Source organism: Budorcas taxicolor, chromosome 10, assembly GCF_023091745.1.
Source record: "Budorcas taxicolor isolate Tak-1 chromosome 10, Takin1.1, whole genome shotgun sequence".
In the NCBI taxonomy this organism is placed as follows: Eukaryota; Metazoa; Chordata; class Mammalia; order Artiodactyla; family Bovidae; genus Budorcas; species Budorcas taxicolor.
Genome location: NC_068919.1, coordinates 71,079,318 through 71,106,714, shown reverse-complemented (window position 1 = coordinate 71,106,714; position 27,397 = coordinate 71,079,318). Strand labels below are relative to the sequence as shown.

Here is a 27,397-nt window from a genome sequence, read left to right as displayed (position 1 = left end):
GAACTACTAAAGAATGCTCTTCAGGCAGAAAAACAAAATCAATACAACTATCAAATCAATCCAAAAGAAGAAAGAAAGACACTTAAAGATGGCAAATAAGTAGGTGAATACAAAAGACTACACTTAACAATTTTATACCCACTAACATGGCTACATTCAAAAAAGACAAATAATAGCAAGTGTTGGCAAAAGATGCAGAGAAACTGTAACCCTTATCTACTGCTGGTGGGAATGTAAAGTTGTGCAATTGCTTTGGAAAAGTCTTACAATTTGGATAAATATAGAGCCATCACATGATCCAACAGCTATACTCCTAAATATATAACCAAAACAATTTGTCACATACAACTTGTACATGAATGTTCACAGCAGGATTATTCACTATAGCCAAAAAGTGAAAATAATCCAAATATCCATCAACTAATGAAAAGATAAATGAAAAGTGGTAAAATCCATACAAAGGAATAGTCTTCAATAATAAAAAGAAAGAAGTTCTGATATATTCTACAACATGGATGAACCTTGAAAACATTATACTAAGTAAAAGCCAATCACAGAGGACTATATATTTATATGATTCCATTTATATGAAATGTCCAGAATAGGCAATCTGTAGGGATAGAAAGTCAACTGGTGGTTGCTGTAGGGCTCAGAGACAAAGGGAGATGGAGGACAGGGCTAAGCAGTAAGGGATTTCCTTGTGAAGTAACAAAAATGTTCTAGAATTAATTGTAGTGATAGATGTATGTCTCTGAGAATATACTAAAAGCCACTGATTCTATACTTTAAATGAGTGAATTTTATGGTATGTGAATTGTATCTCAAAAAGTTGTTTATTAAAAAGACTATTTTTTTCCCTACATTTCCTTAAAAACAACTATTTAAAGCAAAAATAACAATACTGAATCATATATAAAAGTTAAAGATATGACATCATTAGTATTAAGGATGACAAGGGTATGCATACGGAATTATAGCATTCATATTTGTGAGGAATTGAAATGTGAGGATTTTGTGAGCAAGTGAAAAATGCAGAGTGTCAGATGTTGACTCTAAATAGACTCTGATAAAGATGCATATTGTTATACTTATAGAAATCACTAAAAATAAAAATATTAAAATAATAATAAAGATCTTAAATAGAGCAATACTTTTAAAATATCCAGTTAATCCAAAATAAGGCAAGAAAGGACAAATGGAAAACAGACTTAAACCCAATGATAGCAATAATTACATTAAATATAAAGGGACTAACACGGCAATTAAAAGGCAGCCAGTGTTGGACTATACAAAAAAGTAAGACTAACTATGTACTGTCTACAAAATATTAAGACATAAAACACACATTGGTTGAAAGCAACGGACAGAGAAACATATACTATCAAACAGAAGGCATACGAGAACTGATATAATACCAGACAAAAAAAAATCATCAGGATAAAGAGTATTACAAAAGACCAAAAGGAATATTTCATGACAAAAGGATAAATTCATCACAAGAAGGCATAGCAATTTTAAGTATCTATGTACCTAATATGGAGAAGGCGATGGCACCCCACTCCAGTACTCTTGCCTGGAAAACCCCATGGACAGAGGAGCCTGGTAGGCTGCGGTCCATGGGGTCGCGAAGAGTCGGACACGACTGAGCGACTTCCCTTTCACTTTTCACTTTTATGCATTGGAGAATGAAATGGCAACCCACTCCAGTGTCAGGGACAGGGAGCCTGGTGGGCTGCCGTCTATGGGGTCACACAGAGTCAGACATGACTGAAGTGACTTAGCAGATGTACCTAATAAGAGAGTTTCAAAATACATGAAGCATGACAGCACTACTAAAAAGAGAAACTGACAAATACACAATCTATTTGGAGTAACCGATAAAATGAGTAGAAAAAATAAATTAGTAAGGATACAGAAGGATTGGTAAAGATACTCAGAAGTTAACACTATCAACCAAGCTGACCTAACTGACATACACTATACCCAACAGTTACAGAACACACATTCTTTTCAACTTGACTTGTTCATCAAGTAAGACCTTGCTCACCAAAATAGACCACACACTGGACAATAAGTTTTAATAAAATTTTATAAGACTGAAATTTAGCAAAATTTGTTCTCTTACAACAAAATTAAATTAGAAATTAACAACAATATATCCAGAAAGTCCCCTTTTTCTAATTTTCTACCCAGAATGAGTACCTTTTTCTAATTTTTCTGTCCACTGTTTCCCAGTTCACAAAACAGTAACGTACAAGCCCAGCATATTAAACAAATGAATTAATACCACTTATGAATTATTCTTTCCAACAATAAATAAACTGAACTTTAATCTGATAAACCTCTAAAAGCTACTAGTAATTTATAGGAAATACAAAGGAACATAATAATACCACAGAGATGCAATCAGCAAAATTCAGACTGGTAACTCTTCAGAAAAAGCTACCTAGAAACATCAATAAGCAAGAGAGAGAGAGAGACAGAGAGAAGCAGAGAAAAAAATAAAAAGGAGAAAAAGAGAAACTTTAAAAAAATATGGCAAAATATTGTCTTTAACATATATCAGGATGAGTTTTTGTTTATTCTACTTTGTGTCTTATGTGTGTTTAGAATGAAGAAAGAAAATTTAGTAAAATCAAATATAGGTAGTTTCCAGAGACAAATGTTGCTAAGGATGGTTGGGATAAAACTTAGATTATTAGTTTTACTTGCTTGTGTTACTCTGAAAAATATCATCCAACTATGTTGGGTAAAGAGGATCTGCTCTATTCCAAAGAAAATAAAGTTTTCCCATCTTCTCTGAAAAAAATAAAAAAGACTTTAGTTAAATGAGAATTAGATATAACTGGCTCCTTCTGAATCAACATGCCTTTAGAATTCTATGAAGACTTCCATGAAAGGCTTATTTCTTAAAATAGGTGACCCTGATAAACAGAAAAAAGTTACCCTTTTCTGTAACTAAGACAAAAGTTCATCCTTGAATTGAAAAAAAAGCAAATGTAGAATCCAGTCTTCTTTGGATGTGCATGCAATCAATTCATTTGGGTGTTTGTTGGATTGATTTAATATTAATACATAATGGAATCTGTCGTCGTCATTTAGTCGCTAAGTCATATCTGACTCTTCTGCTACCCTATGGAGTGTAGCTCACCAGGCTCCTCTATCCATAGGATTTTCCAGGCAAGAATACTGGAGTGAGTAGCCATTTCCTTCTTCAGGGTATCTTTCCCACCAGGTGGGCCCTTTACTACTCAACCACCCACTTCCTCAACTGCTAGCAGTCAAGGGAGAAAAGTATTTTCATGTTTCACCTTTTTCCTCCTTTCTGCTCCTGTATTTTCTCTCATAAATAGTACTTCTAAATAATCTTTCTATAATCTCACACTTCCTATCTCCTGTGAAGCACTATCCCTACTCACTTTATTATTTGCCTCCTAAAATGCCTTTGCTACTTGACACACAAAATAAAGTGAGTAAAATCATGTGGCCCTGTCATTCTTGCCTCATGGTATTCACACTCGTGTGTAATACTGTAACAGGACTTCAGTGCTAACAAATAAAATACAGCAGAAGCAATGATAATGTGATTTTTGTCATTAGATGATGATGCTCTGGAGCCTCTAGTTCTCTCACTAACTCTGGGAAAAGCCACATAATGAGCAGTCCTATTGAGGGTCCAAGGAGAAGAACTGAAGCTGCCAAGACCCACATGAGTGACCCCGGACACAGACACTCCAGTCCCAAAAAACAGCTTGAGCAAACCTCATGAAAGACACTGAGCTAGAATCACTCAGCTGAGCTACTCTCAGACTCCTGACCCTCCAAAACTATATAAGATAATAAATATTTATTAAGGTACTAATTTTTGAGGCAATTTATTACATAAAAATAGATAACTAATACAAATAGTAACGCTAAAAAATAATACCTACTCCTTTCAGACTAATAATTATAAAAATGCCTAAGCTCAATCCCATGAAAGACATTCTGTACAAATTCAGCATGCTATCAAATCAAAAGTATTTCACATCAAAATCTATAATGTTCTATTACTTATCAGAACAGCAAGATTAAAAAAGTAATAATGCCTAATTGTGGCAACAAGAATTCCCATGAACAGTTGGTGGGAGCACAACAGATACAATCTTTTTTGAGAACAAGTGGGCAATGTTTATCAAAATTAAAAGTCACATACAGTTCTACTATTAGGCATTTACCCCTGGTTCTCCTCTTATATCTTATAATATACTTGTATATGGGTTGAGGAAGAGGGCAGAAAGAGAGAAACTGCCTCTAGTGAAAAATAGGAAATCTAAATATTCATAACACAATTTTGGGGTAAATCAATTACAGTATAACCTAACAGTAGACTATCATCCAAATGTTAAAGAGGAATATATACACATAACAATTGAGAAAAGATATCCAAGATATACATTATGAAAAAAGTCAGGATATATATAACCCCATTTCCATGAGAGAACATGATACTGAGTTCCTATTTAAATCACAAAAGGGGCATTATAATCAAAACTGTACCACATTTTATAATCTCTTGAATTCATTTAAAGATACCATTGTTGTGCAAGTCTTTTAAAGCAGGCCGAGTAGATCCTGTTTAAATTTTATTTCTGCTTAGTATCCATACCATGCATAAATAATAATAATGATTCCCAATGTATACTGAACAAATATTATGTGAAAAAATTCTATTAAAGCACCTCCAAGTATGATGTTTACATATATTATTTAATCCTCAAACACTGTAATATACACAGTGCTGTTATCTCTATTGTACAGGGAAGAAAAATGAAGTAAGAGGAATTTGCCCAGAGCCTATAAGAGTACAAAGAATTCAAGATCAGAAGTTTGTTCTCTTAGCCAATACCATATAATCTTTTAATCATTTTGATCATATTTCAAGTTAAAAGAGGGCTGTAAAACTTGGTCTTTAACTAACAGATTAGCAAATAAGCCAAAATCAATGCAACATCAGAATGACTTAGACAATTCTTAACTCTTATTAAAAAAACAGAAAAGACCACGGACACAACAAAAGCAATTTCCAATTAAAAATAAATGTAACTAATAAAAATGCAATTTATTTTGCTAAAATCACATAATCTTCCCTGACTAGCTAATTACTACTAGGTATCCATTTTTTCTAGTAAATTACATTTAGTTAATGTCCTTTCAAAAAAAGCAAATTCCTTTTCCTTGAGCACCAACTATAACAAATCTGGTACAGGAAAATAAAGAGAAACCAAGCAAAATCTTTCTAAAAACTGAACAGTCTTTACAGCATTTGTCTGGTTTCCCTTTCCCAATCTACTTGATTACTTTCACCTTATTTCTAATTTTAATCCATCCAATCACATTCAGTACAGCTCTACTCTATTTCCTTTGCTGGATAAAGCAAAGGAAAATAAAGACAAATTAGAAAATAAGACCAATCCAGTAAGTTATTAAATCCCTTTATAATCATTATAGCTACAATTAACCATGCAATTCGGGCTTACCCAAAGATCTTGTCTACCACATTTTTTATATCTTAAAAACATCAAAGAAACTACGAGAATGTATGTTCACCTTACATTGCAAAGCGCTTTATAAAACCATCTATACTGAACCACATTTGACCATAAAAACGTGGCAAGAAACACGTTTATCAGTTCCTGCACTTATTCTTCAAAACACTCAATCTCCCTTCTGGCCCCTGCTGCCGCTGCTGCTAAGTCGCTTCAGTCGTGTCCGACTCTGTGCGACCCCACAGACGGCAGCCCACCAGGTTCCTCCGTCCCTGGGATTCTCCAGGCAAGAACACTGGAGTGGGTTGCCATTTCCTTCTCCAATGCATGAAAGCGAAAAGTGAAAGTGAAGTCACTCAGTCGTGTCCGACTCTTCGCGACCCCATGGACTGCAGCCTACCAGGCTCCTCCGTCCATGGGATTTTCCAGGCAAGAATACTGGAGTGGGGTGCCATTGCCTTCTCGGCTTCTTGCCCCTAGCCCCCCAAAATTGGCATTCTATAGTCAGACGGCCTGTGTTCCAATTCTAGAAGGATCCACTAAATAAGGTATCTGAAGCAGTCTCCGTTTCCTTTCCTGTAAAATGGGTATGAGATGAGTACCTACTTCATAGGGCTGCTGTTGAGAATGAAATGGGATAACTCAAGGTAAAGCGCTTAGAACACTGCCTGACACGTAATGTACACTCAATAAATGCCAGCCATTACTGTATCTCCAAAATTAACTGCCTAGAATCTGAACTTTCTCTTTTAGAGATGAGAACTAACCAAACTCCATAAGGACAGTGGGCATACCGATGGAGTTTCATATTAACCCGTGCAACAAATAGCAACAGTATACAAACATAGTAATTGCATTTTCATAGCACTTTTGTTCTTTTTAATAAAAACGCTTTGCGTGAAACTAAACACTCCGATCTCCCACGCTGGAACCCTGTTAACAACACAGCCCGGAAATACAGTCCAGATTCTCATCGCCTAAGGAGGGGGGAACGTGACAAACTGCTGGTTACATCAGGGAATCCGGCAGTTCAAAGCAGGCCAGAGCGGCTCAGGACTGGAGGGTAGTCTGTTTAGAGAAACAACGTTCCCTTTTCCTATTTTCTTCCCCAGTGTCGATACTAACGAAGCCCTTTTCTCCCCTGAGTCGACAAGCATCTCCCGGCTGTTTCGGGAGCTTCCATCCTGTGCGTCTCCCCCCATGGAACCCAACTATCCCCGGACTCACAGAGTATGTCCGCACACATTCACCATCAGCTTCAACGAAGGGTTCCGGTACTTGGTGGTCTTACACCGGGGGCAGCCCTGATCGTCCATGGCGCCTTCCTTCCAGTGGACTTTCCCCGGCGACTGCTTCAGTCACAGCCACAGCCAACCTAAAGCCCCTCAGATCCGAGGCCAAGCAGGTTCCTAACAACAGGCTCTTGGCTGGGACGGTCCTTTACGAATGAGCACCGGCCGGTGGCAAGGCACTTCAGCACAAAGGTTCCGGAAGCAAGTTTTCCGGTCCTGCCGCTACGGCTCGGTCTCAGCTTTCACAGGCCACGGCAAAACCTTGGATTTAGGGGGAGGGCTTTTTGAAAAGGCAAATTACACATAAACCCTCACATGTTCCTAGCTGTATTTTTCAGGAAATCGTGTCACAATTAGGAACATAGATTCCACCTTGTTCTGTCTGGAAATAGTCCCATTAATCAAAGTGCTATGTTTGGAGTACATACTCAGTAACTCGGACCAGTATTTCCTTTTAAACAGTGTGATAGTCTTGTGCTTTATACTTCTTTACATTTGCACAGTCGTGCAATCACAGAAAACAATATGCATTCTCAGATATGAAGCTTGGGAAAGTTATTTAGAATGGAAGTCTCATGCTGACCCTAAATATTACAGATTCTCACTAAATGTTAAAATAGTTCTATAAATAATATCTGGCATCTGCAGAGAGGCAATTATCTCAAGATGATCAGGCATGCTTAACGGTTTCAGCTGGCTCTAATATCTCTTACCACCCTACCAATCAATGACAGTATTTGTTTCTCCAAACACTGGAGGGATCACACAGGAATATAGACTTTATTTCAGCAACTCTACTCTCTTGAGAGCCTGAATCTCTTTGGAAATTTTAAGTAACATCCACTGCATTTATCAAGGTTGCAAAGTGAAATCTATAAACAGCTCTGCATGCATGTTAAATCATTCAGTCATGTCTGACTCTTTGCCACCCTATGGACTGTAGCCCACCAGGCTCCTCTGTCCGTGGAATTTCTCCAGGCAAGAATTCTCCAGGCTTTGCCCTCCTCCAGGGGATCTTCCCAACACAGGGATCAAACTGGCATCTCTTGTGTCTTCAGCATTGGCAATCAGGTTCTTTACCACAAGTGCCACCTGGGAAGCCCGTAAACAGCTCTATCAGATAATAAATTCCTCCCACTATAAAGGACACATCTTATCCATCTCCTGAACAAGGATTTAATTATACTTGTTGATTAAGTACAGTAAATGAAGAATGAATGAATGAACATCAAATAGTGTAATGTGAAATTTTTTTATCCTGAGCACTGTATTGTAATCTGACCCAAACTTTATCAGAAGTGGGCATACAAAGTTTTTCAAATTAACCCATACAATGAATACCAACAGAATATACTCTTGGTAATCTTTTCTCTTTTCAATAAAAATATAAAGAGGAATATTCCAACTCTCACTTGTTTTTAAACAGTGAACTCAACAGGCAACCCACACAGTGGAAATACAGTTGGGATTTCCATGCACTATGGAAGGAGAACATGACAAACAGCTGGATACCACATCTGGGAACCAACAGACCAAGGCAGGCCACAGCATAGGCCTTTATGTTAGTAGAAAGACATCAGGGATTTACCTAACAAAAACATTGTTTGTGACATTTGTTTGATCATACTATTGTTCATTGTTGTTGTTCTTTAGTCGACAAGTCAGATTTAACTGTTTGCAACCCATGGACTATAAATTGGAGAAGGAAATGGCAACCTAACCTAGCAGGCTACTCTGCCCATGGGATTTCCCAGGCAAGAATACTGGAGTAGGTTGCCATTTCCTTCTCCAATATTGTTCATTAACAGAAGCTAAACAATGTAATTTTTACTAAAATAGGCAATATCAAATGCTGTGCTGGAGACATTATGCTGCAATATTTTTTATTAAAAAAAATTTTTTTAGTTGACATGCCTGCAAGACATGTGAGATCTAAATTCCCCCACCAGGGTTCGAACCCAGGTCCCCTGCAGTGGAAGTGTGGAGTCCTAACCACTAAATCAGCAGGGATGTTCCTATGCTGCTATTTATTGAAAGAGACCACATCCAAACCAATTATAAGAGTTAAAGTGAAGCACTCTAAAAATGAAAGCAATTTTTAGGATCTTTATATTTTAACAGAAAAGGAAACTTCTGGTGAAAGAGTGAACATGATTAGTACGCAAATAAAACTTTTAGCCAAAACTAAATGAGAACTTATCCACTAAGTTGGCAATACTGCTGGATAAGACTCTTGAGAGTCCCTTGGACTGCAAGGAGGTCAAATCAGTCAACCCTAAAGGAAATCAACCCTGAATATTCATTAGAAGGACAGTTGCTAAAGCTGAAGCTCCAATACTTTGGCCACCTGATAGGAAGAGCTGACTCACTGGAAAAGACTGATCCTGGGAAAGATTGAAGACAAACGGAGAAGGGAGCATCAAAGGATGAGATGGTTAGATAGCATTTCTGATGAACATGAATTTGAGCAAATTCCGGGAGAAAGTGGAGGACAGAGGAGTCTGGCTTGCTACAGTCCCTGAAGTTGCCAAGAGTAGGACATGAATTAGCGACTGAAAACCAATAACTGCTACGTTTATTATCACCAAAACACTTTTAATCATTTCTCTGAACAGGAGACCTCAAAGGACTTTTGTGCAGTGAACTGCTTTTCCTTTCTCCCAAGCCTTGAGATTAAGGCAAGGAAAGCACTTAAGATTATGGGAGGAAACATTGCTACCAGCTCTATCTTCTCCCCCAGTTGGAAATTACTGTCAGAGAAGCATGGTAGCAACAGCTGGCTTGGAAGTCTATCAGATTAGCATTACTCATTGAGCTAGAAGCAGTAGAAAGTAGTGATTATAGATTTGGCCCCTGGCATCAAGAGAGCTGGATTCAAGTTCTGCCTGCCTCGCTTACTAGCTACATGACTAAAAGCACCAGTTTTCCCAAATATAAGATGTGGATAATACCAGCACAACTAGCACACTGGCCTGAGGACACCACTAGCACAGAGTAAGAGCTCAGTAACTGTGATCTGTTATTAAGAGTTGCTCAGTCGCTAAGTCATGTCCAACTCTGCAACCCCATGAACTGCAGCATGCCAGGCTTCCCTGTTCTTCACTATCTCTAAGAGTTTGCTAGTATAGATATTATTAGTGAGTGGTAGTATCTACACGAGGCATGTACTAGGAAGAACCTGTCATTTTAAAAACAGACCTAACCAACTTTATTTTGTTCAGTCACTAAGCCCTGTCCAACTCTCTGTGACCCCATGGACTGCAGCACACCAGGCTTCCTTGTCCTTCACTATCTCCTGGAGTTTGTTCATACTCATGTCCAATGAGTCGGCGATAACCATCCAACCATCTCATCCTCTGTCACCCTTCTCCTCCTGCCTTCAATCTTTCCCAGCATCAGAGTCTTTTCCAATGAGTCAGATCTTCACATCACCTGGCCAAAGTATTGGGAGTTTCAGCTTCAGTGTCAGTCCTTCCAATGAATATTCAGGATTGAGTTCCTTTAGGATTGACTGGTTTAATCTCCTTGCTGTCCAAGAGACTCTCAAGAGTTTTCTCCAACACTACAGTTCAACAGCATCAATTCTCCGGCGCTCAGCGTTCTTTATGGTCCAGCTCTCATCTCCATACATGACTACTAGAAAAACCACAGCTTTGACTAGGTGGACTTTTGCCAGCAAAGTGATGTCTCTGTTCTTTAATACACTGCCTACGTTTGTCCTAGCTTTTCTTCAGAATTTGCCTGCAATGCAGGAGACCCAGGTTCAATCCCTGGGTCAGAAAGATCCCCTGGAGAAGAGAATGGCTATCCACTCCAGTATTCTTTCCTGGAGAATTCCATGGACAGAGAAGCCTGGCAGCCTACAGTCCATGAGGTTGCAAAGAGTCGAACACAGCTCAGCAACCAACTTACAGCACATACTCAATGCTCTGTGGTGACCTACATTGTAAAGAAATCCAAAAAAGAGAGAATATATGTACATGTGTGGCTGATTCACTTTGCTGTACAGAAACACGTAATTGTAAAGTAACTATAACCCAATAAAAAATGAAATAAAATTTAAAAAACAGAACTGTTTTTAAGCCAAATTTCTTATCTTCCCTTATCTGGGTTTTCCTCCTCCACATAATACACGTCACAGGGTTCCTATAATGATTAAATAACATGATATGCATATACGAAGGCCCTACTACAATGCCTCATAGACAACAGAAACTCTGAAAAGTATACCATTACCACTGGTAGAGTTCACTAATGCAGAATGGTCAGAAAACTTTGAGGAAGAATGCACTGATAGCACCAGACTTCTGATTGAAATGGAACCTCAGCCTTTGTGAAAAACGCCCAACTATCAGGTTAACCACTTTCATAAAGATAGCTATATCCCAACAAAAGTTTTCCACTTTATAAAGATGGTAGTGGTTTAGTCACTAAGTCATGTCCGACTCTTGCAACCCCGTAGACTGTACTGTAGCCTGCCAGGCTCCTATGTCCATGGGATTTTCCAGGCACGTATACTAGAGTGGGTTGCCATTTCCTTCTCCAGGAGATCTTCTTGACCCAGGAATTGAACCCAGGTCTCCTGCATTGCAAGTGGATTCTTTGTTGACTGAGCTACAAGGGATAGGAGCCCATTATTTCTCTTCCCAAATCTGCTCATCCTCTAGCATACATAGGAGCAGATTCTACCCCTCTCGGATGATGTTTCTCAAAGGCAACCCTTCCTGTCCAGCCCCAAGGCTAGGAATCCAGGTTAGACCTTCAGAATCTGTTGAAGGCTTTTATTGTTTTGTTGACTGTGGATAGCATCCCACCCTGTTCTTATGGAAAACAGCTCCTCCCCAACAGAACTGGGCAGTTCTAATGGGCCTGCCAATTGCAATGCTGGCCCTCTGGCCCTGGGGTTGACAACAGAACCCTATGGACCAATCAGGTATCATTCCTAGAATTTATCAAATTGGCAGTAAGGAAAAAGCAGCAGAGCCTCTTGAAGCTAGAAAATGTGTGCTGGGAACTCCTGGAAGCCCAGGGTTCCAACCTTCTGGGGAAAGCCCCTTTGAAAGACTAAGACCACTTTGATGAAAGATGCAGAGGCCAGTGAAAAGGGACAATGAATGGGTCTTTCAGTCTGACCAGCTGCATTATACTCTTCCCATTTTGGTATTATGATCCAAAATTTTCATCTTTTTGCCTAGGCCAGTTTAAGTGGAGTTTCTGGCTCCTGGGGAAATTAACATCACTAAGAGGCAAAAATGCTGCTACATTTGGGAGAGAACTAGAACCTGGCACTTAGTCTCTGCCAGGATCTTTCCCCTCCACCATCATCCATGTGACTCACTAGGTCACTCTCCTTCTCATCTAGTGCTCATTAGCATCCTCAACAGGCAGAAAGTTGGGTCACTGAGAACTCCCAACTATTATATCCAAGATTCCTTCTACCAGTCTTCTTTTTTTTTAAGTAAGTTTGAAAAATCCTAGACAAGGACTGAATGTTTTGGTTTGGTGCCAGTGCCCAACCCTGGACCAGTCAACTATATGGCCATGATATTACTCACAACATACCCACTATACCACTATGTCCACCACACCACAGCAAAATGAGCATTTCATTCAAAGTCCCTCATAATTTGTCCCCAACATGCCTTTTAAGCTAATCTCCCATCATACACCTATATAAAACCCACACTTCTGACACACTGAATTACCCAATATATTCAGAAATAAGCCACACGGCTTCATGGCTCCATGCTTTGTTCCCTCTGCCTCTAATGAACTCTATCCTTGAACTCTCAAAATTCTTGTCCTTAAAGATCCAGCTAAAAATCCATTCCCCATTGACTTTTGCCTCTCAAAATTAGTCTCTTTATCCTTAACACTCATCATCCTGTATTGTACTTACAAATATGTCTTCCTTCCCCTACCAGATTTTAAGTTACTCAGGGTCAGAGCCGAATTTTATCCTTCAGTATGTAATGCAAAACCATGCGCTTAATCAGGACTCAGTAAATATTTAGCAAATGAAAGGTCTTTCAGAAATGCTGATTACGTATCATCAACTGTTGGTCACTAAATAGCAAAGGAACACCTCCTCTACCTAGGAGACTACTTTACAATCTAACTTCCTTAATATAAGCTTTTGGAAGCAGAAATAACTGACCAAGATACAGATATACAGCCTTCCCTCTGTCCTCCAGATAGGCAAAGTCGGTTTTGAGAAAGGAAATCTCCTTTCTTTTTCTTTTGGCTGTGCTGGGTCTTCGCTGCTGCTCTAGTTACAAGAGACCGGGGGCTACACTCTAGTTGCAGTATGCGGGCTTCTCACTGCGCTGGCTTCTCCTGTTGTGGAGTTCGGGCTCTAGGGCATACAGGCTTCAGTAGTTGTGGCATGTGGGCTCAGTAGTTGCGTCTCTCTGGCTCTAGAGCACAGGCTCAACAGTCGTGGGGCAGGGGCTTAGTTGCTCGGTGGCATGTGGGATCTTCCCCAACCAGGGGTCAAACCTGTGTCTCCTGCTTTGGCAGGCAGATCACCACTGAGCCACCAGGGAAGCCCCAGAACTCTCCATTCTTGATAGCAACACCATTAGATATATTTAAGCAAAGTGCAATATTTTGTGCTGAACTATGTTTTCTTCACTATGCTAAAATGGCAAAAGATTTCTGTATTGCTCATCATTATCTTCAGGCAGGAAGGAAGAGAAACAGAAACAAGCAGCTTAGTTTTCACTCTTAGGCAATCCCAACCTCAACTCCATTTTCCCAAATCAAAACATAGCTTTAGTCTGTATATCAGCACAGCAGACTCAACGTTCACAGCATGGCAGACACAGGAAGTAGAAGCAAGTACTCAGCAATTTTACAAGTCATTTGGCAAAACAAGTGCCCCAAGATTAACTCCACACACCCTCTCAAGTCTGGTGTTCTACTTCAACGTAGCTAACCATATTTGAGTCAAGGGCTTCCAGCCCACTTCGAATTGCTGCCAGAATGAGCTCGGACACTCAGCCAACTAAAGGAATCCGGAGCCTGGTGTTGGATTTCACTTCTGGTCCTACAGAAATCTCTTACTGGAGCTATAGAATACCAACATAGCCCCAAGCTACAGATAGTATAAAAGACGACTGCTGTTTCTATATAATCTGATGAACTTGAGACTCTGGAACCAAATATACACAAGACATGCAGAAACCCAAAGCATGATTTTCCAAGTTAATGCATTATATTTGATTGATAATAAGCCTGAGGAAGACTCCTATGACCTGCACTTGGATACCCCTTTAATATAGCCAAATGAATTTTCATTAGGTATATACAACTGAAAAGTTTCCTACTTTGCACTATCATGAGGGAGATAAAAAACATTTAACAAAGATTAACTATGTGCCAGGTGCTTTTGGGCACATCTTATCTCATTTAATCCTCACAACAATCCTGTCCACTTTTTATAGTCAAGTAGCTAATAAATGGCAGAGCTAGGATTAAACCTATACCTAGCTAACTGATCGCCAAATCCACATGCTTTCCACTAAACCATACTACCTCCTGTCTACTTTGCTCTGATAAATACACTTTTAAAATTCAAGGAACTAAATGGAATGTGATATCCAGGATTAGATTCAGGAACAGAAGACAGAAATTAGTGAAAAAACTGGTGAACCCAAAAAAAGGTCCAGAGTTAACAGTATTGCACCAATGTTAATTTGTTTGGACAAATGTATTGCTATAATGTAAGATATTAACACCATGGGAAGTTAGGTAAAGAGTAAGTGGGAATCCTATTCTCTTTATGACTGTATTATAAGTCAAAATTATTCTAAAATAAAAAGCATATTTTTAAAAATTCAAGAAAGTTATGCATCTCAGATATTGTCCAGAAGTTCGATGCCTAATTGGATATTTCCAATGGGATAGAAACATGTGGTCTTTTGTATAACTATAAATTTTGAATCTACCAGAAATGTCAGTGCTGGCTTCATTAGAGTAGTACAAAAGCAAGTTAAGCCCAAAGTAAAATGACTTGATTGTTGACCAGCAATAAAAATGCAGCCTGTCCACAAAAAAGGAAAACCTCATCAAGCTGATTACCATAGCAGGTGACCTAAACAGTTGCTTTAAAATATGCTGAAGTAAGCACTTACAGGTAATTGGGAAGCAGAAACAAAACAAAGCCACCTAGAAGGTTAGGATGAAGTCACTAAAATGTTGCATTTTTGAGAATGAGTATCAGCAGGCAGACGCAAGTGGCCCACAGTAATCAGAGAAGGAGAGATGGGTTCATTCTTTTTTGAGTGAAAACCTCACGCAAACTATGAAGGAAAGATGCATAGCTGCAAAAAGCAGCAGACTCCATACCCTCAGGCACTTCACCTCAAACCAGAGGGCAGTCTCCCATCTGTTTATACTGTGGAAATGGCTGCTGATCCTGCACTCATCCCCTCCAACACACCTGCACATAGAGATCGGTTTCTACCAGGAAGACCGTCTCCAAAAAACTATTCATACACTTCCATTAAAAAAGGTTCATATAGAAGCTTAAATTTCCATCCTGTTATTATAATCTACAAGTTAGATCTCTTCTACCCTGCTGACCCAGGATAAACGTGGTAAAACAGTCTACATACTTAGTCGTATCAGGTTCATCTCAGTTGGGTTGCCAGCCCTCCAGGTGACTAAAGGTTAAAAACATTTTTTTTTTTTGGAAGCCTTCTTGTTTTTGTGTTCTCAGTGGGCTATTTACACCGTTTTCAAGCATCCCTCCCCCTTTGGAATTTTAATTTACTGTGAACGCTTCCCTAGTGCCATTTTATTCTTGACCCTTTTCAATACAAAATCCTTAATAAAGACAATGGAAAGGAGGGTGAAAACAGTAGCGATACCAGGGAAGCTGAAATTTTGTCATCTAGATACTGAGGGTGGCCTCTTTGTTAAGAATCTAGCATCCAGACCTTGAGGTCACACGATTAGTATTCCCATTGGAATCGTAGGGACTCTCTTTCAAAGACTCTTCTGTCCAGTTTTCAGGCCACGTTAGGCACGTTCCCGCCCAGAAGCAGGGCCTGAAAAGAATGTCGGTGTTTTCCTTCAGGTATAGGTGCCTGGGGGTCAGGGGAGAGGGAACTGCAAGGGGTGGAGTGGGAGGCGGGTGATAGACAGGGATAGAAACTGTGTCTCCTCCTCCCTCTGAATGCGAAATAGCCAATGGGGTGGCGCGGCCGAGCCGGCCCGGCCGCCAGTGCCATATAGTATGCAGCAACCGGAGGAGTCACGTTGGGGGAACGGCAGAAAGCAGCTATCCTTTTACACTACTTTGCTCTAGCAGCTATCTTAATGGTGACTGCGTGGCCGGGGGGAAACCTGATCGGCCAGATCCAGCCGAAACCAGGAGGGAGGGAGTGGGCTTTCCGGAGGGGGGGAGGGGGGAGGGAGACGAAGAAGGAGGAGTAAGAGAGGGGAAAAGAAAGAGGAAAAGAGTGCGAGGGACTGAGGGAGGGAGGAAAATAAACAACAACAAAAAAATGTCCTCTTCCTCCCCCACCGGGCAGATTGCAAGTGCGGCGGACATCAAGCAGGAGAATGGGATGGAAAGCGCCTCGGAGGGGCAGGAGGCGCCCCGAGAAGTGGCGGGGGGCGCGGCGGCGGCGGCGGGGCTGAGCCCCCCGGCTCCAGCCCCTTTCCCCCTGGAGCCGGGGGACGCCGCGGCCGCCGCCGCCAGGGTGAGCGGACAGGAAGGGGCAGTGGCGGCGGCGGCCGGGGCGGCGGTGGATCAGGTACAACTCCACTCGGAACTTCTGGGCAGGCACCACCACGCCGCGGCCGCCGCCGCCGCGCAGACCCCACTGGCCTTCTCGCCCGACCATGTCGCCTGCGTGTGCGAGGCGCTGCAGCAGGGGGGCAACCTGGACCGCCTGGCCCGGTTCCTGTGGTCCCTGCCCCAGAGCGACCTGCTACGTGGCAACGAGAGCCTGCTGAAGGCGCGGGCGCTGGTGGCCTTCCACCAGGGCATCTACCCCGAGCTCTACAGCATCCTCGAGAGCCACAGCTTCGAGTCGGCTAACCACCCGCTGCTGCAGCAGCTCTGGTACAAGGCGCGCTACACCGAGGCCGAGCGAGCCCGCGGCCGGCCGCTGGGCGCGGTGGACAAGTACCGGCTGCGCAGGAAATTCCCCCTGCCCCGCACCATCTGGGACGGCGAGGAGACGGTGTATTGTTTCAAGGAGAAGTCGCGCAACGCGCTCAAGGAGCTCTACAAGCAGAATCGCTACCCTTCGCCCGCCGAGAAGCGGCACCTGGCCAAGATCACCGGCCTCTCCCTCACCCAGGTCAGCAACTGGTTCAAGAACCGCCGGCAGCGCGATCGGAACCCCTCCGAGACCCAGTCCAAAAGGTGAGCGCCAACTTTCCTCCTCCTCCCCCTTCCTCCCCCCCACCCCCTTCCCAGCTTTCTTTTCCTCCAAGTGCTCGCAAACATGGCGCTTACCTTCCCCACCAGCCTGGTCCGGCTGCCCACCTCTCCCCGCCCCCCACCCCTCTCCCCGGCCCGGGGCGCGGGGCGGGGGGTGGGGGCGCCGGGGGCGGGGGAACCTCGCTCCGTACCCTCCCCCACCTCCCCCCAGAAGTTTCTGGTCGCCCGCCTAGTCTCAGTCCCCGCCCCCACCTCGGCTGGTCACTGCTGCCCGGCTTCCCACCCCCATCCCGCCGGCTTTGAAGTTGCCACTCTCTCTCCGGTTCTGGCCGGGCGAAGGAGCGTGTGTAGGCGCCGGAACGGTGGTTCTCGTGTCCGCCCGAGGCCCACGGAGGTTGCCAGCCCCGGGCCGGGTCTGCGCCTCAGAGGGGTCACGCCAGCCCGGCGCGCGCGCTTGCTCCCCGGACCCCCAGGGTTCGGCCGCCCGGGGCCCTCGTTGGAGGTGGCCGTGGCCGTTCTGGAAGGAGAACGGAGCGGGGGCGCTGGCGGCGCAGAAGGGGGTCTGGGGGTGTCCAGATTTTATGTGACAGAGTTAATCATTCACCCTGCCCTCGCTGGTTCCCTTCGCGGCCGCGGCAGCGGTGGGGTGTTGGTGCGGCTCGGCTCTGCGGTGTTTTGAAACCTGATTCTGAACTCCTTCGGATCGGATTTCAGCGCCTCCGGGGTGGTGGGGCTGCGGGGCTGCTTCCTTGGCCCAGGACAATTGCGTCTCCTTCCTGGCGTGGTGATGGGGGTAGAGGCAGGTTGGCACCGGGCGGGAGGCAGGAAAGAAGTGGGGGCGCTATCCACTCCTCACCTCTCTGAGCGCCCACCCTGGCGGGTTTGAACTTTTTGACTGCCAGGTATTTATTTTTTCCCAACTGGTAGAAAATACCGGCTTTTCCGCCTCTTTGGTACATCCTCCTGAATCAGACACCTAGTCTGAGTGTCTCTGTGTTGTATTGTTAGACGAAGTGTAAAGCGAAGGCCTCCTAAAAGGAAAGTGTCGCCAACCCCGCGGGGACAGGAGAGAAAGAATCCAAAAAGCAGCTCGTAGACTCTGCTGTAGGGAGAAATCTGGGAGCCGGGGAGCCCGGCCCGGCCGGGAGAAGGTGATCGCCCGGCGCATTCCAGAGCCTGCTGTGGGCCGCTCCTGCCCGGCGCTCCCGCGGGGCCAGGAGCCGCGAGCCACGGCTCCGGCATTCCTCGCCCCAAGCAGGGAGGAAGGCTCGGTGTCCAAGCCCGGCCTGGCGGTAACCAAAACAAAACGCGCCCCGCGATCGGCGTGCACCCTAACCTACATGCACCCCTCCGCAGACTTGCGGGGCGACCCGGAGGAGGCACCTTGGTAACTCCAGGCCACCTGCCCCCACGCCTGCTTAAGGCAGCGGATCCCATCGCCTACGGAATCTGCAGGCCAGGTCTAGGGGGTGGGAGCGACGCGCAGTCCAGCTGCCCTGCAGCCTCCACACCCCGGCCCGGCGCGTTCCCCGGGTCTCCCCCGCCACGCTCAGCCTGCTTCTCCCCCCACTCCACACCCCCCGCCCCCGGCCCAGTTGCCTGGTTGAGGCCCCTCTCCGGATCTACCTCCCACCCGCACCCCCGGTGAGTCACCCTTGCAGACGGCGACGGCGGCTCAGCCTCAGCTCGTAAATCAAAGCGCTTTCTGCGCTCCTGGCCCCGCAGCCCAAAGCCCGAGTAATCCCCTCCCCAAGGCATGAAAGCGAACCGACCGCTGGGCACTGCAGGGATGTCGGATCTTCTGCTGGGCCAAGTCCCGCCGCGCTCCAAACGGCCGCTGTTCTACGCCCCTCTGTCCCCGCCCAACCTCAGACCAAATGGGAAACCCCCACCACTACCCTTCCCCGGATTTTGTATTTCCCCCCAAATCGGAGAGGTGAGAAACACAGTCTTGTCTGCAACGGAGCAGAAGAGCTGAGGGTACTGGGGAAGGGGTCTGATAGGTACAAGGCCACTGAGTGACCCACATCCTTTCCCTCCCACCTCCCCAGGGCCCTGGCTGGTGTTCGTTAAATAGGCCCTTATGGCATCCTTTGGATTCAATGGCGACTGCACATAACAGTTCTGAAACAGCCACTTTGTTGAGTGAAACAGTTGTCAATCTGGTGGAGTAGAAGTTTGGGAGCAGGTGAGAATATGAGCTCTCATTAACTAACTGGCAAACAAAAGCCAGTACTTCCCATCTCCTGCTCCTTTGACAGTTTCATTTACCTCCAAAACCACCCTAATCTGAATTGGTTTGAGGGGAAGGGAGAGAGTTCCGAAAGCAAGATGATTGACCACCCCTTTGATGAGTTTTTTCCAGTGGTATAGGTAGAAGCATTTTTAACAGTAAGAAATAATTTCAGTGCTACAGAAAAAAAAAAGTATACAATTCTCCTGTATATCCTGTTAGTTGAATTTACATCTTTCAGACCTCTGGACTTTCTCTGAGTGTATTATTAGTAAAGGTGATTGAGATAGGAGAATTCCTCTTCCTAGATGCCCTGGTCAAAATCTGCTGAAAGGCCTCGTAGCTAAGACAAGACTAAAAGATTTTCTGCTGTGCTTTCCTTAGACACAGCCTTTAATGGGGTTCAAGGCTGGTTTTACAAACAGTTGGCACTATGTACCTTATCATGCCCCTAACTTTTTGAACCTCTTGATTTCCTCCTCTGTACAGTGAGTCAGATGGCAATCCTAGCACTGAAGATGAATCCAGCAAGGGTCATGAAGACTTGTCTCCTCATCAACTCTCCAGTTCATCCGATGGTGTCACCAACCTCAGCCTTTCCAGTCACCTGGAGCCAGTATATATGCAACAAATTGGAAATGCTAAAATATCGTTAAGCTCCTCTGGAGTTTTATTGAACGGAAGTTTGGTACCTGCAAGTACTTCACCTGTCTTCCTTAATGGTAATTCTTTCATTCAGGGACCCAATGGAGTTATCCTTAATGGATTAAGTGTGGGAAATACACAGACAGTATCTTTGAACCCACCAAAAATGGCATCAAACATTATGAGCAATGGTATATCCATGACTGACATACTGGGGTCTACCTCCCAGGATGTGAAGGAATTCAAAGTTCTCCAGAGCTCTTCAGCGAACTCAGCAGCCACCACCTCCTATAGCCCCAGTGCTCCCGTGTCGTTCCCAGGGCTGATACCCAGCGCTGAGGTGAAAAGAGAAGGTATTCAAACAGTAGCTTCCCAGGATGGAGGCTCTGTGGTGACTTTTACCACACCAGTGCAAATTAACCAGTATGGCATCGTCCAGATCCCCAATTCTGGAGCAAACAGCCAGTTCCTTAATGGGAGCATTGGATTCTCTCCACTGCAGCTGCCTCCTGTTTCAGTGGCAGCTTCACAAGGTAAAAGTCTTATTTGGTACCATAATGCATCAGTGAATGTTTTAGCCAGCTGCTATAAATGACGCATTTGGTGAGAGCTATAGATTGCTATTAGTCTTCGGGTACTTGACTGGCTGCTGCGGCTGCAGAATAGTCTTGATTTGTTTCTCCTCCTTCCACAACATCCATGTAATATCTACTTGCTTGGTTCCCTGGCATCATGGGGGTGGGCTTTTATTTTCCCAAGAATTGAATGGAAAACTACAGTTCACAGTGAGTCCTGCCAGTTCTACAATTATAGAAATATGCTAAGTCAATCAGTACTTACACAGTAACCCATTGCTTGATATTTTAAGATTAAAAATTAATACTATTGCTAAGAACACAAAATGAGCCAAGCAGTTGGTAAAAATGTGTACACTTCACCTAAGCATCATTTATCTGAGCATAAGGTGTTTTAGAAGAGCAAGCTAAAAGACTGGATCATTTGTGTTTGATTCATGTTCCTCCTATAAGTAAGATTAACAGACATAAAGGAAGAACAGAGAAATATATGATTGTTTGTTGCTCTGCATGTATACTAGCCTCTTAAATGTGTGGGTTTCTTTATGAAGGCAACTGTAAGCCTTATTTTGTTTCTGTCTTTACCAAGACATCTCCTAAAGAAAGCACTGAGATGAAATTTGGGGGACCTGAGCCTGATATGCCAGTTCTTCAGTGACTTTAAGCAAATCTGGAGAGCTTTGTGTCACTGTTTTTCTATAGAAACAGGAATGGTTAGAATGGAGGTTGAAGAGCCCCCTGACTTCAGAAGTAGGAGATATTAGTGCACATTTGCCTTTGTGGAAGCAAATCTGAAAGTCCAAATTTTTACCAAAACAAAAATAAAATAAGTAACTGTTTGCCTTAAAGATCAGCTTCCTGTAAATGGTTTTATTCAAAAAAAAAATCAATTTATTCACATCTCTTTTTTTCCACAACTATGGTCTACTTCAGTTTGTTCGAGGTACTGATGGAAATATTGTTGTGCAGTGAATTCCATTCTGCACATTTGTTTCTCTTTGGGTAAAATGGTAGTATAGTAACGCACAATAGTCCTGCAGCATGCCGCTTATTTCTTCATTGTTCCAGGCTATAGAAAAGATTACGCTAAGTCACTATCCAACACAGGGCAAAATTAGTCAAACCACAGAGGAAGCCAAAGTGCTTAGTTGTATAATACTTTAATATGGATCTAACCCTTTTTCTCTCTTTAGGAAATTTCCAAATAGTAGATAACATTTTAAAGACAACAGATTTGAGCAAAAAAGCATGGTGTGTACATTGGGGAAGAAAAAGGCAGGAATACTTCTCATACATAATCTAAAGAAGTGCTGCCATGGAAAATTATTACAGAGTAATAGTTAATTCTTACAATGGGACATTCAGTATGAATAAGAACAGCATTTTCAGATAAAATAGCTAAGATCAAATGACAGAGCTGTCAATCCTTAGACTTGTCTGGGTGAGTTGAAGACATAAGTTTAGCCAGATGGGTCCAGGAAGCAACATTCTCTTAGAGTAATTGTGTATTGCAGTTCTCAGTAAAGTATTTGGGGAGTCAGCCTTTCTCAGATACCATGCCTTTCTTACAAATGGCTAGACAAGGTAGATTATCTTTCTGTAGTTGAAAATTTACATAGAAAAGCAGAATTTCTACATTTTACTCACTTTATAATCTAAGAAGATAAGCCCTTTTTAAAAATATCACTATAAAATTATACTTTGTATGTTGATCATTTCACAGCTGGGTTTTTTTTTAATTGATTTTGAAATTATCATTCAATTTATAATTCAGTTGCAGCTACACTTAAATATCAAGCTTTAGATCACATCTGCTTTTCCCCTTCACGTATGTATTTCATAATATAAAAACTTTGAGAAACATTATTTTACTTATATGCAATAGCTGTTTGAGAAAATGTCATATCTGTTATGTTATGTGGCCCTGTCCAAAAATAACAAATCACTTTGTTCACATATACACTGGCAGATAATTTCACAAACACACAACAAAGTAAACATCTATTTCAAAAGTCTTTTGCTGCAATTTAGTAGCCAACAAGAATTTTAAAGCCTTTTTCGTTTGTTTGACCTGAAACAAAGATTTATGTTAGAAAAGAGCTGAAAACATGCATAGAAATGTTTTTCTTAAGTTCAAATAAAGTTTTCATTTTTTGTTTGTTTAAAGACATTCTTTTGCATTTAGGGTGCTTAAAAATGTTAGGAAGACATACATATATTTATGACATTTATCAATATAGGTGGCAATCTAACCACAATTATTCTAATAATTTAAGGAGGGAAATGTTTTAGGTGAATTACCTTTAACTTTGAACTGTTTTCTCAAAATAATATTTAACATTGGAGTATTTTCTCAAAATAATGAAGAGTATCTACTGCACATCTAATTCAAGATCAAGGTAAACTTCCCATTTGAATTATTCTGTCACAAAACTCCCCTAGGCCCACCTTTCCTTAAATGGCAAGATAATTGCCATTTTTCCCCATATCTCCGTGAAGGCTCAGAGGAAAAGGGTTTTATCTGATGGTGGGAGTTTGGAGGGGGGTCTAATTCATCTGCATTGTCTTAAATTAGCTGATTTGAACATCTCAGCTTTCTACTTACATTTCTGTTTCTACTTCTGGTCTCTGCAGAACACTATAATGAGAGTCTCAAAAGATAGAAACCCTTTTAAAAAGCATTAGCTTTTAAATGTTCTGATGCTGTTGGGTCTGTATTTTTAAAAGCACATTTCATTATTATCATTAATTCTATCACTACAATACTGAAAATTCAGAACTAGTACAACAAAAAGAAAGAAAAATCTATTGAATGTTTTGTTGACATTACTTTATGGTTAGTTTGGTGAAAGATAGCAACTTGTCTGTACAGGTTTATATGGTTAACTTTAAGCCCCAGGGTAACTCATTTTTGTGGTATTTTCGACATTTCCATTTATATTTTATGTCAGTTACTGAGCTTGTCATGAACAAAGGCATTCTCTTTTGCATTTGTTTTCTAGTTCTAACTGGCAGAGCTAGCAATAACTGTTTAACTAACTGAGAGATAATAAGTTTTAGCAATACTGAGCTAGAAACTTAACTGAAATTAGAACTTGGAAAAGATTTTTTTTCACATTTGATTTCTAAGCCAGTAGTTCTTGCTCCTGCTTCGTCACCAGAATTACTCAAGGAGTTAAAAATATACCTGCTCTGGGACTTACTGAGTCAGACTCTCAGGAGCAGAGCCTGGAAATCTGTAGTTGTAAGTGCTCAAGAAAAATCATGTGCGTAAAAAAGTAACTTTTTCTTTCCTTATCAGTTACATCAATGGTAATCTGTACTTTTTTTTTTTTTAAGGTAATATTTCAGTAAATTCAAGCACTTCAGATGGGAGCACATTTACAAGTGAGTCTGCCACAGTCCAACAAGGAAAGGTTTTCTTGAGCTCTCTTGCTCCCAGTGCAGTGGTATACACTGTTCCTAATTCAGGCCAGACTATAGGATCTGTTAAACAGGAGGGCGTGGAGAGGAGCCTGGTGTTTTCTCAGTTGATGCCTGTCAATCAGAACGCGCAAGTAAATGCAAACCTATCTTCTGAAAGTATCTCGGGAAGTGGCCTCCACCCACTGTCCTCCTCATTAGTTAATGTATCCCCAGCTCACAACTTCTCCCTGACTTCCCCAACCCTACTAAATCCCACTGAGCTAAACCCTGACATTGCTGATAGCCAGCCAATGTCTGCACCTGTGGCAAGCAAATCTACTGTGACGTCAGTCAACAACACTAACTATGCAACTCTTCAGAACTGCTCCCTTATTTCTGGTCAAGATCTACTATCAGTACCCTTGACCCAGGCTGCCCTTGGGGAAATAGTTCCCACAGGTGAAGACCAGGTGGGTCACCCCTCCCCAACAGTACACCAGGATTTCGTCAGAGAACATCATTTAGTTATGCAATCAGTAGCTAACATAAAAGAAAATTTCTTAACAAATTCTGAGAGCAAAACAACAAGCAACTTAATGATGCTGGACTCCAAATCCAAGTATGTCCTAGACGGCATGGTGGAGACTGTCTGTGAAGACCTGGAAACAGACAAGAAAGAGCTTGCCAAGCTCCAGACTGTCCAATTGGATGAAGATATGCAAGACTTGTAAACTTAATATCCTTTTTTTTCCCCCCTGGCATCAGAAGGCAAATCTTTTCATGAAGACCTGAGGACATAAAGCATTTTCCCATTTGAAGGGAAACATTAGTTTTGAAAGTAAGTGCATTCAAGAGACCTTGGATTGATCTGCATGAAGATCACAGTTAAATAGCTGAAGATCACAGTTAAATATGCAGGAATAGAACTGCATTACTGCATCCTTTTGGTTCTCTTTTCAATAGATGGAGACAGACATCAGAGATGAAATATATCAAGAAGTCAAAATGTATCATTTGGTGGACTTAATTCTAAGGTCAAATGGAACTTGGTAGTTTTTTAAATTAAAAATGTATACACTTAAGGTAGAAAATTAAATATCACTACAGAACATTAGAAACAATACAGTTCTTTTTGTTTACTTTTACTCCATGGGCATTGGTAAGGTTAAGAAGCATAAGTGGTACTTCATACAATTCTAAGGATGTATTTTTTGAATATATGCATTTCTGTTTTTCAGCATTTTTTTGACAGTCTTGCTTTGTCTCTATACGATTCCAAATGTGATTGCTAATAGTTTAGTGTGGCTGAGAAAGTTCACAACTCCACTAAGAAAACTGAAACAACCTTCAGTATGAGTGTAAATATATTAGTCCTATAAGCAAGGATTTGGGTAATTACAGTGAATTTTATTTATGCTGTATATGTTTCTCTTATACTTCAGACACTATGAACTGAAAAAAATGTTTTGGTACTGTTTAATTTATTTTTATTGTTTGAACAGGACGTGAACAGTTATTTCCAACAAAGTTTTACTTTTTGTAGGATTTTAAAAGTAATGATTTTTATCAGAAGTCTATTAAGGTCAATATTAATAACACTGAAACAGGAAATCTAACTCCCATTATTGGAATTTTGGTACTTTTTTTCACATTCTTGTTCTTTATTTAGCAACTCTCTGATTCATTTAAATACATTTTCTATAGAATTCTATGTGCCTTTTTACCTTGTGGCCTTTTTATTCTTATTAAGGTACAGAAGTGTCAACAGAAGCACTGATGACTTTTTTCTACTGTCCAACAGGGTTACTTCCACAGAATTGCTTTAAATCTGAAGAACTAAAGTTTCACTTCTAGTTAATGTTTTATGATGCAAATGGTTGAACAACTAATTATTGTTGATATGCTTCATTAAAATAAAAGTAACAATTACAGACTACCACACAAAACCAATTCTGGAGGCTATGAAAACAACCATTTTAAAGTAAGGAGAGTTTGTATCTTCTAATGAGCAGAATGATGTCTTGTTGAAACTTGGTTCTATTTTGAATCAGTTGTTACATAATGACGTATGACTATTGTTTGCACTATATTATCACATCTTTAAATCTTTGGGGGGTTTCTGTAAGAAGCTTGTTTGACAGTGTTGTGAGCTATGGTTATACAGTTGTTATCAAGACTCTGAAGAGAAGATGTAATAATACAAATACATTTGTGTAGTGGGTAAAGTCTCTGGTCTCTGTAAAGCAAGAAAAGTGAGGAGATTGTCTCTTCAGAGAGGACCTAAAGTTATGGAACATGAAGATGTCATCACATCGTGCCTCTTGCTTTAAGGTCGGAGCAAAGGGTCCACTCTGGATCTCTGCATGCCTATCAGTCCAGCACGCTGAGTAAGGGCCATAGAGGATCTCACTTTTGTTGTTCTTGCAGATGGAACTTTCAGGCATAGACGAAGAGCCCTTTGAAGAATTCCTCCCCCATCATATTTTTTCTCCTCCATCATTTTGATAACGAACTTAGATCTCATTTTTTTAATGGAATTAGTGAATGTTCCTAAACTGCTGAAATTACATGTTTTTTGTTTTGTTTTACAATGTCAGGCATTTTAGAGTTCTCTTCCACTCCACCACTACTTATACAGCTTGTTTGTTTCTTTGGGTGTGTGCTGATCATGTTACTGAGATTAATTACATGGTTCTATAGTGTAGTTTACATAAAAATGATGTTTTCCACTTGATTGCTGCAAATATCAAGAGTTTGTTAATTTTAAAATAACCCATCCAGTAAGAAAGATGGGAAAGTTTAAGAAGTTATATATGTTATACATATATAACTGGAAAAGTTTTATATTGTCTTCCAAAAATAAAATAAGCCTCTCTTTTATTCACAGTTCTTCCTATTTTCTACCTTAAGAAAGAAAAAAGATAGCACAAAACTTAAGACTTACCTAGGAAACCTATTCATACTCTAACATGATGTAATTATACCCCTGCAATTACTCCAGGTAGCTACACAATATACCAGGTAAGAATCAATGCACATTATAAAGAACTTACTGTTCTTTTCTGTTGTTTCAGTAAAATAACGGCCAGTTGGTATGAAGCCCATATATATGTGAATGAAATAAGATAAACCCCATGATATTCCTGCACAGAATTGCAAATATTTTTTGCATTGCTAAGGGCCATACTCAGAACCCTTGGCAGAATTTCTCTCCTACATAAACCAATGCTTAAAGATGCTGCAAATGACCCTCTAGTGATCTCCAAAGAGGAATCAGAATAGGGGTAAACAACTCTCCTTCAAACCCCAAACCCTGCTGC

General features: G+C 41.7%; 2 protein-coding genes across 4 annotated transcripts in view; one reads left to right on the top strand and one right to left on the bottom strand.

The window, feature by feature from the left end:
- MNAT1 (MNAT1 component of CDK activating kinase) overlaps window positions 1–6,950 on the bottom strand; it is a 233,937-nt gene extending 226,987 nt beyond the window's left edge. For all 3 annotated transcript variants that reach the window (XR_008199997.1, XR_008199998.1, XM_052646731.1), the window contains exon 1: window positions 6,756–6,950. Coding sequence is in view for 1 of the 3 variants with exons in the window: in XM_052646731.1 (XP_052502691.1) it covers window positions 6,756–6,844 (89 nt within the window). In the remaining 2 variants the exon portion in view is untranslated. The remainder of the gene's footprint in view (window positions 1–6,755) is intronic.
- A 9,382-nt stretch (window positions 6,951–16,332) lies between these two features.
- LOC128054226 (homeobox protein SIX4) lies at window positions 16,333–25,509 on the top strand. The gene is made up of 3 exons (XM_052646841.1): window positions 16,333–17,201; window positions 19,942–20,630; window positions 24,012–25,509. Exons 1-3 carry the CDS (start codon window positions 16,333–16,335, stop codon window positions 24,806–24,808), a joined length of 2,355 nt encoding a protein of 784 aa, XP_052502801.1. The 3' UTR covers window positions 24,809–25,509.
- The last annotated feature ends 1,888 nt before the right edge of the window (window positions 25,510–27,397 follow it).

What these genes read in the sequence shown, in the direction of transcription:
- LOC128054226 (XM_052646841.1), top strand. Translation starts at nt 16,333, where the DNA reads ATGTCCTCTTCCTCCCCCACCGGGCAGATTGCAAGTGCGGCGGACATC. An exon ending in TCCGAGACCCAGTCCAAAAG is followed by an intron (nt 17,202 to 19,941) that starts GTGAGCGCCAAC and finishes TCCTCTGTACAG; the next exon opens with TGAGTCAGATGGCAATCCTA. An exon ending in TTCAGTGGCAGCTTCACAAG is followed by an intron (nt 20,631 to 24,011) that starts GTAAAAGTCTTA and finishes TTTTTTTTTAAG; the next exon opens with GTAATATTTCAGTAAATTCA.